Raw genomic sequence first — 15,264 nt, forward strand, 5'->3', positions numbered from 1 at the left:
GCCATGCCTACAAATGTATCAGTAGCTGTGATTGGCCGTCTGAAGCATGTGACCAAGTCTTTATAAGTTCGAGGCAGCGCCGCTGCGGCGTCATTCTGCTGTTTAGTTCAGGGAGAGAGCACACATCAACGTGCTGCCTGCTGATTAGGGACAGACAGGAAAAAAAAAACATTTGTGTCCGGATAGAATTGAGGGACAGGTCAGAGTGTGTTAGGCAGGGCGAGTTGTAGGCATTTTAGGGAGAGAGTCTGCTGATTTTTAGGGTCAGTGTGTTCTACAAACTACAATGGATATTGCTGTGTGGGGTGGGGTTTGCAGTGACCGATCTACGATCTTAGCAATCCTTTTAGGGACAGAGTCTGCTGATTTTTAGGGTCAGTGTGTTCTACAAACTACAATCGATATTGCTGTGTGGGATGGGGTTTGCAGTGACCGATCTACGATCTTATCAATCCTTTTAGGGAGAGAGTCTGCTGATTTTTAGGGTCAGTGTGTTCTACAAACTACAATCGATATTGCTGTGTGGGGTGGGGTTTGCAGTGACCGATCTACGATCTTAGCAATCCTTTTAGGGACAGAGTCTGCAGATTTTTAGGGTCAGACAGTGTGTTCTACAAACTACAATCGATATTGCTGTGTGGGGTGGGGTTTGCAGTGACCGATCTACGATCTTATCAATCCTTTTAGGGAGAGAGTCTGCTGATTTTTAGGGTCAGTGTGTTCTACAAACTACAATCGATATTGCTCTGTGGTGTGGGATAGGAGATAGGCAGGTGTCAGTGGTCCACATCCATTTTGCTGTATGTGGGCTGCAGTGAACACAATCTTTTTTAAGTGCAGTAAACACAATCTTTTTGGGGTACAGTGAACACAATCTTTTTGGGGTACAGTGAACACAATCTTTTTGGGCTGCAGTAAACACAATCTTTTTGGGGTGCGGTGAACACAATCTTTTTGGGGTACAGTGAACACAATCTTTTTGGGGTGCTGGCTGCTGATTAGGGACAGACAGGAAAAAAAAACATTTGTGTCCGGATAGAATTGAGGGACAGGTCGGAGCGTGTTAGGCAGGGCGAGTTGTAGGCATTTTAGGGAGAGAGTCTGCTGATTTTTAGGGTCAGTGTGTTCTACAAACTACAATCGATATTGCTGTGTGGGGTGGGGTTTGCAGTGACCGATCTACGATCTTATCAATCCTTTTAGGGACAGAGTCTGCTTATTTTTAGGGTCAGACAGTGCGTTCTACAAACTACAATCGATATTGCTGTGTGGGGGGGGGGGGGTTTGCAGTCACCCGATCTACGATCTTATCAATCCTTTTAGGGACAGAGTCTGCTGATTTTTAGGGTCAGACAGTGTGTTCTACAAACTACAATCGATATTGCTGTGTGGTGTGGGATAGGAGATAGGCAGGTGTCAGTGGTCCACATCCATTTTGCTGTGTGTGGGCTGCAGTGAACACAATCTTTTTGGGGTGCAGTGAACACAATCTTTTTGGGGTGCAGTGAACACAATCTTATTTTGCCCACTAAGGAGGAGGGAGAAAAGTATTTTTCTATCAGGCACTGTGTGCAGCATTTTTCCTTCAGCTGTGCTGTGCTGAGTGACTGATCATACACTGCTGTGTTCAGTTCACATGTGCTAATATTGAGTGGTATCAGAAATCATACACTTTTTTTCTATTCCACTATTCAATATACAGCCTTGTGTTAAAAAAAATTAAATTGTGGCCTGCAGCAGAGCTGAATGATATTTGGGGTTTTTGGGGTTCATCTCATACTTCTGAAGATTTGAGGGTGCTGCCTGTTCCATACTCCTCCTACTCCTCATTCAGCCTTTTAGGGGTACAAACAATAGTAATTGGGGCCTAGTGTGGTTTTGTACGTGTGAGATACATACACTTTTTTTGATCATATTTCCTATTCCGCTATTCAATAAAAACCTTTGGGGATCAATTAAATTGCGGGATAGTTTGTTTTGGTACGTGTGAGATCCACCTTTCCAAGTTTTTGGGGTTCATCTCATACTTCTGAAGATTTGAGGGTGCTGCCTGTTCCATACTCCTCATTCAGCCTTTTAGGGGTACAAACAATAGTAATTGGGGCCTAGTGTGGTTTTGTACGTGTGAGATACATACACTTTTTTTGATCATATTTCCTATTCCGCTATTCAATAAAAACCTTTGGGGATCAATTAAATTGCGGGATAGTTTGTGTTGGTACGTGTGAGATCCACCTTTCCAAGTTTTTGGGGTTCATCTCATACTTCTGAAGATTTGAGGGTGCTGCCTGTTCCATACTCCTCCTACTCCTCATTCAGCCTTTTAGGGGTACAAACAATAGTAATTGGGGCCTAGTGTGGTTTTGTACGTGTGAGATACATACACTTTTTTGATCATATTTCCTATTCCGCTATTCAATAAAAACCTTTGGGGATCAATTAAATTGCGGGATAGTTTGTGTTGGTACGTGTGAGATCCACCTTTCCAAGTTTTTGGGGTTCATCTCATACTTCTGAAGATTTGAGGGTGCTGCCTGTTCCATACTCCACCTACTCCTCATTCAGCCTTTTAGGGGTACAAACAATAGTAATTGGGGCCCAGTGTGGTTTTGTACGTGTGAGATACATACACTTTTTTTGATCATATTTCCTATTCCGCTATTCAATAAAAAACCTTTGGGGATCAATTAAATTGCGGTATAGTTTGTGTTGGTACGTGTGAGATCCACCTTTCCAAGTTTTTGGGGTTCATCTCATACTTCTTAAGATTTGAGGGTGCTGCCTGTTCCATACTCCTCCTACTCCTCATTCAGCCTTTTAGGGGTACAAACAATAGTAATTGGGGCCTAGTGTGGTTTTGTACGTGTGAGATACATACACTTTTTTTGATCATATTTCCTATTCCGCTATTCAATAAAAACCTTTGGGGATCAATTAAATTGCGGGATAGTTTGTGTTGGTACGTGTGAGATCCACCTTTCCAAGTTTTTGGGGTTCATCTCATACTTCTGAAGATTTGAGGGTGCTGCCTGTTCCATACTCCTCCTACTCCTCATTCAGCCTTTTAGGGGTACAAACAATAGTAATTGGGGCCTAGTGTGCTTCTGTACGTATGAGATACATACACTTTTTTTGATCATATTTTCTATTCCGCTATTTAATCAAAACCTTTGGGTATAAACAATTAAATTGCGGGATAGTCTGTGTCGGTACATGTGAGATACACCTTTCCATACTGCTGAGGATTTGAGGGTGCTTCAGTCTGCCTCCTGCCTGTTCCGAACTCCTCCTACTCCTCATCCTGCCTTTAGGGTACAAAAAATTGAAATCGGGGGCCTAGATTGTGTTTGTACGTGTGAGATACACCGTTTTGTAAAATTTATCCTATTCCGCTATTCAATATACACCCTGTTTGAGTGTAAAAAATTAAATTGTGGGATAGTCTGTATCGGTACATGTGAGATACACCTTTTTAAATTTGTTTGGCGCAACTCCTTCTACCGCCGAGGTTTGCAGGGCGCTTCAGTTTGCCTCCTGTTCCCAACTCCTCCTACTCCTCTTCCTCATCCTGCCTTTAGGGTACAAAAAATTGTAATCGGGGCCTAGTCTGTGTTTGTACGTGTGAGATACACCGTATTATAACATTTTTGCTATTCCGCTATTCAATATGCACCCTTTTGGAGTGTAAGAAAATTAAACTACGGCATAGTCTGTATCGGTACGTGTGAGATACACCTTTTAAATTTGTTTGGCGCATCTCCTTCCACCGCCAAGGATTGCAGGGCGCTTCAGTTTGCCTCCTGTTCCCAACTCCTCCTACTCCTCTTCCTCATCCTCCCTTTAGGGTACAAAAAAATTTTAATCGGGGCCTAGTCTGTGTTTGTACATGTGAGATACACCGTTTTTTTTATCCTTTTTCCTATTCCGCTATTCAATATACACCCTTTTGGGGTAAAAAACATTAAATTGCGGCATAGTTTGCATATTTGACTGTCAGATACACCCGTGCGATACTGTTGTTGTTTTGTTCCGCTATTCAATAAACACCTTTCTAGGGCAAGATCATAAATTACAGAAATATGAGGAGACCGTCAAATAGGGGCCATGGCCTGGGTCGTGGTGCTGCTGGTAGAGCTCATGTTGCAAGGAGAGGACGTGGTCGATCTGTGCCAGCTACACGCACAAGTGAAACACCTTCCTCAAGTGTTAGTAGGCGACAGAACCTGCATCAGTATTTGGTAGGGCATCATACGCCTATAGAAGTGATGAGGCCAGAACACAGAGAGGCGATAGTAGATTGGTTTGCTGCTGACAGTGCCTCCAGTTCCTTCACATTGTCTCCCACCCAGTCTACTGCAGAAAGGTCAGAGTTGGCACCTGCAGCCGATGTCCAACCGTCTTTCACCTCACCCCCTTGCAAATCAGGCAAGCAGTCTGAGCCCCAAGCCATACAGCAGTCTCTTCTTCTTTTTGAGGACTCTGTCAGCAGGGTTTCCCAGGGCCATCCACCTAGCCCTGCCCCAGAAGTGGAAGAGATTGAGTGCAGCGATGCCCAACCACTCATTTCTCAAGATGAGTACATGCAAGGACCATCGCAGCACGTCTCCGATGATGACGAAACGCAGGTGCCAACTGCTGCGGCGTTCAGCATTGTGGAGACTGACAAGGAGGGCAGGGGTGAAGACTGGGTGGAAGATGATGTGGAGGACGATGAGGTCCTCGACCCCACATGGAATGAACGTCATGCAGGTGACCTGAGTAGTTTGGAGGAAGAGGCGGTGGTCGCACAGAGCCACCAGCACAGCAGAAGAGGGAGCAGGGTGCAGAAGCGGAGCGCCCGTGCCCTAGACACTACGTCTGCTACTGCCCAACGCAGCAAGGGAACGAGCGCACCAAAGTCAGCTCAAAGGAGTTCTCTAGCGTGGAAGTTCTTTAGAAAATGTGCTGATGACAGGACACGAGTGGTTTGCACCCTGTGCAATCAGAGCCTGAAGCGAGGCATAAACCTTCTCAACCTGAGCACAACCTGCATGATCAGGCATCTAAGTGCAAAGCACGAGCTGCAGTGGAGTAGACACCTTCAAAACCAAGAAACGTCTCTGGCTCATCCTGCTTCCTCTTCTGCTGCAGTCTCGGCCGCTCCAGCCACATCTGTAGTGATACCGGCACCTGCCACCCCGCAAACAGAGGATCTGTCAGCAACACCACCACCTGGGTCACCAACCATCTCCACAATGTCCCGTGGAAGCGTTCAGCTTTCCATCTCCCAAACACTTGAGAGGAAGAGGAAGTACCCCCCTACCCACCCGCGATCCCTGGCCCTGAATGCCAGCATTTCAAAATTCTTGGCCTTTGAAATGCTGTCATTCCGTCTGGTGGAGACGCACAGTTTTAAAAACCTTATGTCGATGGCTGTCCCACAGTACGTCGTGCCCAGCCGCCACTACTTTTCCAGGCAAGCAATCCCTTCCCTGCACAACCAAGTGGGGGAAAAAATCAGGTGTGCACTGCGCAACGCCATCTCTGGCAAGGTCCACCTAACTACTGATACGTGGACCAGTAAGCACGGTCAGGGGCGTTATATCTCCCTAACGGCACACTGGGTAAATGCAGTGGCGGATGGGCCTGAGGCGGATAGCAATTTGGCGCATGTCCTTCCACCACCGAGGATTGCAGGGCGCTTCAGTTTGCCTCCTATTCCTAACTCCTCTTACTCCGCTTCCTCATCCTCTACCGCCTCCTCATCCGGACAGCGTAACACCTTCACCACCAACTTCAGCACGGCCAGGGGTAAACGACAGCAGGCAGTTTTAAAACTTGCCTGTTTGGGGGACAAACCATACACCGCGCAGGAGTTGTGGAGGAGCATGGAACAGCAGACAAATGAGTGGTTGCTGCCAGCGAGCCTCAAGCCCGGCCTGGTGGTGTGCGATAACGGGCGAAATCTCATAGCAGCTCTGGGCCTAGCCGGTTTGACGCACATCCCTTGCCTGGCGCATGTGCTGAATTTGGTGGTGCAGAGGTTCCTTAAAAACTACCCCGATATGTCAGAGCTGCTGCAGAAAGTGCGGGCCGTCTGTGCGCACTTTCGGCGTTCTCACCCTGCTGCTGCTCGCCTGTCAGCGCTGCAGCGTAACTTCGGCCTTCCCGCTCACCGCCTCATATGTGACGTGCCCACAAGGTGGAACTCCACCTTGCACATGCTGGAAAGACTGTGCGAGCAGCAGCAGGCCATAGTGGAGTTTCAGCTGCAGCACGCACGCGTGAGTCGCTCTGCGGAACAGCACCACTTCACCACCGATAACTGGGCCTCCATGCGAGACCTGTGTGCCTTGTTGCGCTGTTTTGAGTACTCCACCAACATGGCCAGTGCCGATGACTTCGTTCTCAGCTTAACTATCCCACTTCTATGCCTCCTTGAAAAAACAATTTGGGCGATGATGGAAGAGGATGTGGCACAGGATGAGGAGGAGGAGGATGAAGAGGTAACATTTACCCAGGCTTTCAGGGCAGTCATTCGCAAGGGGCTCCGAGGGTCGGTTCCTGCACACACAAACGCCAGGGACACAATTGTCCAGCAGGGGCACAGTTCTGGAGGATGAGGAGGAGCTGGAGGAGGAGATGGACGCATGTTCACAGCAGGGTGGCACCCAGGCCAGCTCATGGCCATCACTGGTGCGTTGCTGGGGGGATACAGAGGACACGGACGATACACCTCCCACAGAGGACAGCCTTTCGTTGCCTCTGGGCAGCCTGGCACACATGAGCGATTACATGCTGCAGTGTCTCCACAACGACCGCCGAGTTGCCCACATTCTAACTTGTGCTGATTACTGGGTGGCCACGCTGCTGGATCCCCGTTACAAGGACAACGTACCGTCCTTAATTCATTCACTGGAGCGCGATCGCAAGATGCGTGAGTACAAGCGCACGCTGGTAAACGCCATGCTGCAGGCATTCCCACCTGACAGCGGGGCCACAGTGGAAGCACAAGGCAGAGGAGGAGGAGGAGGAGGAGGAAGAGGTCGCCAACACAACCAGGGCACCGCCAGCACCTCAGAAGGCAGGGTTAGCATGGCCGAAATGTGGAAAAGCTTTGTCAGCACGCCACAACAAACAGCAGCACCAGCAGCTCATATGGAACGTCTTAACAGGAGGCAGCATTTCACCAACTTGGTGGAGCAGTATGTGTGCACACGCCTAGACGTACTGAATGAGGGGTCTGCCCCCTTCAACTTCTGGGTCTCCAAGTTGGGCACATGGCCTGAGCTTGCCCTTTACGCCTTGGAGGTGCTGGCGTGCCCTGCAGCCAGTGTATTATCTGAACGGGTATTTAGCACGGCTGGGGGCGTTATCACAGACAAGCGCAGCCGCCTGTCCAGAGACAATGTGGACAAGCTCACGTTCATTAAAATGAACCAGGCATGGATCCCACGGGACTTTTCCGTACCTTGTGCAGAATAGCGATGGATACCGACCTTACCCAGCCATTGTTCCACTTTTGCTCTTTCTCACTCTTTTGGGGTGTACCCTCATTTAAAATTTGTGAAAAGAAGCAGTGTTGGCTACCTCGTCCTCCTCAGGGCCAGATTAACGTAGGGGCTATTGGAGCTGCAGCTCCAGGCCCCTACCTTTATATAGGCCCCAGGTTGGCCATATTCACTGTTACCGCTCTTCTGTCACTTGTAAACACAGAAGTCTGGCTTCTATGCTCGCTTTCCCAGGCAGCTCCCTCAGAACCTCCCCACACAGCACGAAGGCCAGACAAGGAGGGACAGTTGCCGATGCATGGATGTGTTTATGGGCTTCAGAGACAGCATCCCATGTGGAATTAGGCATGCATGGCTGCACCCTTCCTCCTCTGGGTGCATGCCAAGGCACGGCCCTTAAGGCCCTTCAAAATCCTCAGCACCAAGCCCATGATGCTCTTAATCCGGCCCTGGTCCTCCTCCACCGCCGCTTCCACCTACACCGCCCATAGGTGTGCGCAGCCTATTGCATTAGGGTGTGCACCCCAAAGTTTAAATACACATGCATGTGTTTGCCTACATGTACATGGCCCCGATACATTACTCTCCCTGCTGGCAAAGTGAAATAGAGCAGAGCAGGTCCGAGGGAGATCTTTCCCATCTCCTCACTGGCAAACAGATCGATAATGCTATGTGCCCTAGGTGATTAGGGTGTGCCCAGGCATATCCGGCACACCCTGTGCGCACGCCTATGACACCGCCACATCCACCACCACCTCAACCTCCCTCCTACTCCATATGGGCCTCGTCCTTCAGAGATGAAGAACATTGTTTTATTTTTCTGTTTTTTTTTTTGTTGTTTTAAGTTATTTCCCTATCCACATTTGTTTGCAGAGCACTTGCCATGCTCTTAACAACGTTTTGCTGCCATTTGCAGCACTCTAGCCCTTTCCATTGGTGTTTTAGAGCCATTTTAGTGCCTGAAAGTTCGGGTCCCCACTGACTTCAATGGGGTTCGGTGTCCGGGAAAAGTTCGGCAAAAGTCCGGGACACGGACCCAGACTTTTTTTTAAAGTTCGGCCGAACACGGACATCCAGGTGTCCGCTCAACTCTAGCAATAAGCTCATGTCAAAGGGTTAGATGAGAATACTGAAAGAGGAACTTGAAAGCAGACAGACAGCTGTGGTTGAGGCTGATTGCAGTGGTTGTGGTGAGAGATCGGCTAACATTGTTCATGTACCAGGGAGCTTGTATGATCGGTTGTGTACCTAATATAGAACAATAGTGAGTAGTAAGGTATATGAGTAGTAATATACAGTATGTTTGCAACAGCAAGGAACCCCAGAAGTGACATCATCTGTTACAGCAACTTATACATAGCCCAGTAGTGAACTTGATTTTGTGTTTTTATATATTTTAACATTGACCATGCTGTTCTATTGAAAAGAGTTTACACAAAGCATAAAAAGGGCGCTCTTGGAAATAGCAGCACTGTTTGAAGTTTTGAAAACTGTATTGTAACAAGTATCTGCATGAACTTTAAACATCTGTTGCTTTTTTTGACATTGTTACCATCTAAATTTTCACATCTCTTCCTGTTGCTGATACCCATCACCTGGACAGCAAATAGGGAAAATCTCCACCATGGGGCCACACAAAGCTGCCATTAGAAATCATTGGGCCTCATACAGCCTACCTGTCCCTTGCTGACCCAAAAGGGCTGGTATGGCAGCACTGTCTGTACTCCACTACTGGCAGCCTTGGCCACATGCTTCAGTCACCATTACCCAGCTAGTGCCTATTGATAGCTATAACTTTGTTAGGGCTGATAAAATCTGGAATAGTGACATTGCTATATGTATGTGTGGAGGTATAATTTATGGAGGAGATGATAGATGAAGTGGGAGCTCCAATAGAAAGCAGTGATGTGACCAAATAGTCTCTAGCTCTATGAGGCTGGTTAGGTCTGCCAAGAGGTAAAGGTACTTTCTATAGTGGCACCAGGAAACTTTTTATGAGATCAATATCTATACTGTAGATATAATGTGCTGTAATTTTTGTTATGGTTCAGTTCTGACCACTATGGGTGACCAAACTGCAGTGGAACTGCTACTCTCAGCACAACCATTGGTCACAAGACCACGGTATGTTGCTAACTTCTCCTAATATGTTATATGACAGCTGATAGCCCTGGAGAAACCCTATATTATAGATTTGTAGATGTCAAAACTTAGAATTGGCTGCTCTCTTTGAACTTCCCTGATAATTGAAAGTAATAGGTGGCCAGCCTAAGCTTAGGATTTGGATACATGACATAAGTATTTGAAGCTGGCATACTGGTTCAAATATGAATTAGTCCAGATCACAGTGTTCATTAACTATCTCCCCTAATACTTTATACTCCCCACCATGCCAACTAACAGATGATGTAGACATATCACTATTCCAGATCCTGACAGCCCAAACAAAGAATGTTACATATACCATTAAGTAGTACCTGGTGGGTGGTGACTGAGGCATGCAGGTCTGGTGCAGATGAAGCCTTCCAGTTGTCACTTGCATTGCTGACAGTTGCTGCAGACATCTATTGATCTCTGCAGGCTGATATAGAGGCAGCAGAGCAGTACCCTGTGCATGAAAAATAGACAGAGGCTAAGTGTGCACCTAGCAGCTCACTTATTACTGCAGGATACTCATGAGTCAGGTGAAGAAGCACTCGATGCACTCGATAAAATACAAAAAAAAGTTGTTTTTTTTGTATTTTATTGGGAACTGGGATGGGAGAAGGGATGAGTGGGATACTGCAACTTAGTAACTATGCACAAAACTTGAGGACATCCAGCTGCGGTGTGTGCGGCAAGGCCGCTGCTTCACTTTGCCACTGAGGTGAAGATGTAAAGGTGGACTTTACTTTAGGTTTTTCTCAGGGTCTAACTTGGCACCCCCTTTCTTAATCACTGTGTGTGCTGGCTCCTGTCCACTAACTCTCCCTGGAGTGGTTCCTGTCCACTAACTCTCCCTAGAGTGGACTGTTCATTGACTGAGCCAAGTGTTAAAGTGCTAAGATTTCACAGACTGTTGCTATGGGTAACCCAGGGGAATCCATTCTCAGTAGCTCCCAAGGGGGCAGTGCTACAAATACATTGAAGGATTCTAACTCTTCTTCACTCTAAAATGAAAAAAAAAAACAAAAAAACATTTTGGCAGGAGTTCGATTTTAAGTAAACCTAAGTCTGTTAACTTAGTTTTGGATAAACAGCGGAAGCACTAATGCTTGCACTTTGCACAAAGGTGAGCTTACACGTTTTTATAATATGGGTGGATTTTACTTTCCCAGTTGTCAAAACCACATGTGACAGCCTGGAAAACTCATCTTTGCCTGCTAATGCAGAGTAACTCAATTATCTTATCATCTTTCTATATTTTCTAACCAATTTTTGAGTGTTTACATTTATACTACAGTTTAAGAAATCTAAATGTAATATATATATATAATCTAAGAAATTGTAGAGAAACTTGCATGAGATTTTGGTATTTCTGCTGTGGTGCTAAAATGTTGTAGGCACCACATGATTAAACCTACCAACTTCAACTCAAACCCGAAGCTGTAGGTGAGCTTACACTTTTACATAGCATCCTACATGATGGTCTCTTTTACTTATATAGACCTCAGACAAACATACCATATTCAAAAATGTAAAGTTTGCCAACTGAAAAGATGAATTCTGGTGTCAATGATTTTGCTGTAATATCATAAATATTTGTCAATCCATTTTTTTTTTTTTTTTTATTTACCAGTGATGACCTCAATACCCTGTCTCCATTTATATATTCTTTAGTTTCCTACTTAAGACACATATGATTTTGTATAAGTACATAATGATAATGGTTACCACCACCCACATCCTGCATTTCAAGGAAATAGTCTCACCACTTCTAATAAGTAAAATGCCATTTCCTGTATGACCAGAACATTAGTTAACTCCATTGGATGGACGTGAAACAAGCATTTTTCATGTATGCATTTGGTGATTAGGTTAAACAATTAAAAAAATAATAAACTGCACAATATCACTGTAACAAACTATGGGCGCATATAATTACACACAATTCCAGTACATGACAATAATACCCTTTACGCCATCCATTCGTTCAAGCACATATTGCATATTTGTGTTTTCATTTTAAGGTTACTTTTATTGTACATGAAACAAAGGCTAAATCCAAATGATGATCCAAAAAAGCCTAGATCCAAAAAAAACCTACAGAGATAAATAAACAATTATTGATAAGGTCACCTAATTTTACTTTATTTTTATGTTAAGGTTGTCACACTTTATTTCTGAACTACAAATGTTTATTGAATGGCAACACTTGTGCATTAGATATGATGCTGATGCTGCTTTTTCAGGAATACAAGATATCAATATGTTTTTTATGGTATGCTCTTTATCATAGACAGTCAATGTTTTTTATTATTTTTATTATTATTTTTTTCACTATCAGATCGGAACAATATTTCAATTTCAATTCAAGCAGCAGAAATTTAAATGATCATTTTAACTTTCATTACTTTTTATGTACAGAATAAAGTGACTAAAGTAGGGGAGGCAAGTAGATTGGAGCTACTTGGACTGGTACAAACTGTTCACCCATGGCATAATCACAGGTAATTACTAGGGCTGTTATCTGTCTTTTGCCTTCGTATTGCTTTAAAGTACATTTAATTCAATTGCTGTAATTTTTTGCCCTCCCTTAGTACAGTGACTTGTGGAGTGGAAATGATCTAGTGACGTCTGAGTCCCTTACATGCACCCTTGGGAGGGAGACAAGTCAATATCAAGCTGATGCTGACCATAAATACAGAGCCCCCTGGCTGTTTCACATAACACCCTGGGGAGACCTGCATGCCATACAATGCAGTGAGAATCTTGCTGTGTGTTTTTCTTGGATCACTGCACAACCTCACTCCTCCTGCATGCTAGCTGGGAGCACCTGTAGCACTCCTCTGCAAGATTCAAGGGACAGAATTTGCAAACACAACTATCCAAATCAGCTCAAGGTTTGTCCTCTGCTTGATTTTCACTCTTCATTTCATTTCCCTGCTGCTAGTTTTCTATTGTATTTCTCCTATTATCTTCCATTACTTTTTTTTATTCAATTTAAACTGATTTTATGTACAAAAACAGTTCAGTGAAAAGATGCTTAGAATCACAAAGCTTTGCTGTGACACTATTTTATGACATGTTTTATGCTATTTATTATTATTTTAAGTATTTTTGCCTGTCCAAATAAGATAGAACAAAGAATTAGGCTGGAAAGCAGTATATATCTATCTATCTATGTATAAATATATATAAATGTATATATATATATATATATATATATATATATATATATATACCCTTTTAACATATTTATTTACTACTATCAATATGATGTATTTTCTGAAATACCAGTTAAAGTACAAGTCACGTTTCAAAAAAAATCTTTAGGTTTTCAATCAGAGTGGGTTAAATTGATTTTGTATTTCAACTTACATGAAAAATCTTGAAAAAGTACACATCTTTGTAAAAAAAGTACACATCTTTGTAAAAAAATGTGATATATGAAAATATATGATAAAGTTTATGAGTTACTGTTCAGCTAATACTTACATTGGTGTAGTTCAACATAACTATATGTATAAAAATAAAAAAAAATAGGATTTTTAGTGCTCATAGCCAAACACATCGCAGCATTTTTATTGTAAGTAGTAGTAGTATTTTGGTAAAATTTTAACAGGGGATTACGAAAAGTATTTGTGAAAACATGTTTCACAAATTGTGAGAGAATTTGAACACATTTAGATTATATCTTATATTTTACCTGTTCCCTGCCATAAAATAGAGACTGATTGGATACCTTGGAATTGGTGTGACTGGTAAAGTCTCTAGTATGTCTTGTCTGTAGTTAGATTACTAGCAGAAGAAAACTCATAAAGCAGTTACATGCAGGATGTAATTTAGCATCAAACATGTTCTATACTAAAATACACATTCAGTACTACAATCTGCATACTCATTTGTGTACCTTAGCTACCAAGTTTGCTGCTAGCCAGGATTCTGTGTTCATCTTAAATAAAGAAGATGTAAAATAAAAGTATACTTTTTTAAGCTATCCCTTGTTTCTTTTTTTTTTTTTCCAATATTATTTTTTCTTATATATTTATACAGATGGAAAAGTGCACAAGTCTTCTTCTGGTGTCCCTAATACTGTGTGCCACAATCTCACAGACATTTGGATTAGTTTTATCAGTAAGTATATTTTCTATATATTTATATATACACAAATAGATACATTTGCAAAAGTAGTTATGCTTTTTTATCAAAGTGAAACAGTTCACTGCAATCATCCAATCACATGCAAGGTAATCTTCTGTTATTTAATTCCCCTGCAAATGATTGGGTTTCCAAATTTATCTACTTTTTAGTAAATCAATGAGAGAGCAAAAAGGGAAGGGAGAAAAGAGAAAAGAAAGACATTTCTCTACAATTACGTAGATTTTGCCTTTAGTGACCATTCACTTTTATTTTTTTTTGTATGAAAAAATAAAACAAGGAATCTAATTATGCATATAGGCAAGAAATTTATTTTTGTGTAGTATTTACTTTTCTTCAGCTTCTATATTCTTTTTATTACGTTTTTTTACTTATTGAAATATAAAGTGGCCTCAATGAATTATCAATGATTTCAGTTTAGCGAATAGACTATGTTATATTTTTGAGAGTATTGCTTTGTTCTGTATAGATTTTGTCATATGAACTGGAAGCAGTGGTTAATGATGTCAACTTAATCAGAATGAGAACTTGATCTTTGGATATAGAATATTTGTCTGCCTGAGCAGTTGATGTTTGATTGCATTAAGATTTATCACACATATGGGCAAGATAGGTTAATACATTGGCTACCACTGCTAAAATTGTAGATTAATATTTTATTGATAGGATTTTTCAAATTTTAAACAAACATATCTATATGTCCATGTAATTTCTGTTTTCTGAACTGCAAAGATGATTTAACTTTACTGATAGCTGTAAAGGTATGTGAACTCCTTCTGCATTTTTATTGCTTTTATATAAATATATGTAAATTAAAATTGTACTACAATGTTTGAAAGTTTGTGCCAACTGAAAACAAGACATTCCTTGGTGGCTTGTCCTGTTATCTCAGCAGTTGCTAAGTAAGGGTAACTGTGTTAAATATACATATAGCCAGGACACTAAAGGGGGGGTATATGCAAATATTCTCATGAGATTCTCTAGGTGAAAATATTTTGGAGCAGAGGCAGTAGTAAATAAATAAAAGCCAAATCAAAATAAAAAAAAAAATTAATTTCAAGAAAACTTTATAATAAAAAATCAAAGTGTGTCATCATTGAAAATACATTATAGTTTATCTTTAACTAGTGTGAGTGACAATATATTTTCCTGTGTCCACAGCATATTTGCACAACCTATTACTCTGTTTACATCGTTTCAGCGATGACAGCTCTGTTTTCCCTTTTCCATGCCACAGCCATCAGTGCCATTTTCTCTTAAGGTTCTTCTTTAGTCGATACCCTGAACCACTTCTGGACCAGAAGATTTTCCCCCTTAATGACTAGGCCATTTTTTGCGATTCGGCACTTCGTTATTTTAACGGACAATTCGTGCAAAGCTGTACCCAAATAAAATTGATGTCCTTTTTTTTCCTCACAAATAGAGATTTCTTTTGGTGGTATTTGATCACCTCTGCGGTTTTTATTTTTTGAGC

At 42.6% G+C, this 15,264-nt stretch overlaps 1 protein-coding gene across 1 annotated transcript in view; it reads left to right on the forward strand.

Annotated features, from left to right (window-relative positions):
• Positions 1–12,335: 12,335 nt before the first annotated feature.
• Positions 12,336–15,264, forward strand: part of GAL (galanin and GMAP prepropeptide) — a 28,364-nt gene continuing 25,435 nt past the window's right edge. The window contains exons 1-2 of the mRNA XM_082270889.1: positions 12,336–12,532; positions 13,686–13,766. Of these exons, the coding sequence (XP_082127015.1) occupies positions 12,449–12,532; positions 13,686–13,766 (165 nt within the window). The 5' untranslated portion in view covers positions 12,336–12,448. The remainder of the gene's footprint in view (positions 12,533–13,685; positions 13,767–15,264) is intronic.

Source organism: Pelophylax lessonae, assembly GCF_965119305.1.
Source record: "Pelophylax lessonae genome assembly, chromosome: 10".
Classification (NCBI taxonomy): domain Eukaryota; kingdom Metazoa; phylum Chordata; class Amphibia; order Anura; family Ranidae; genus Pelophylax; species Pelophylax lessonae.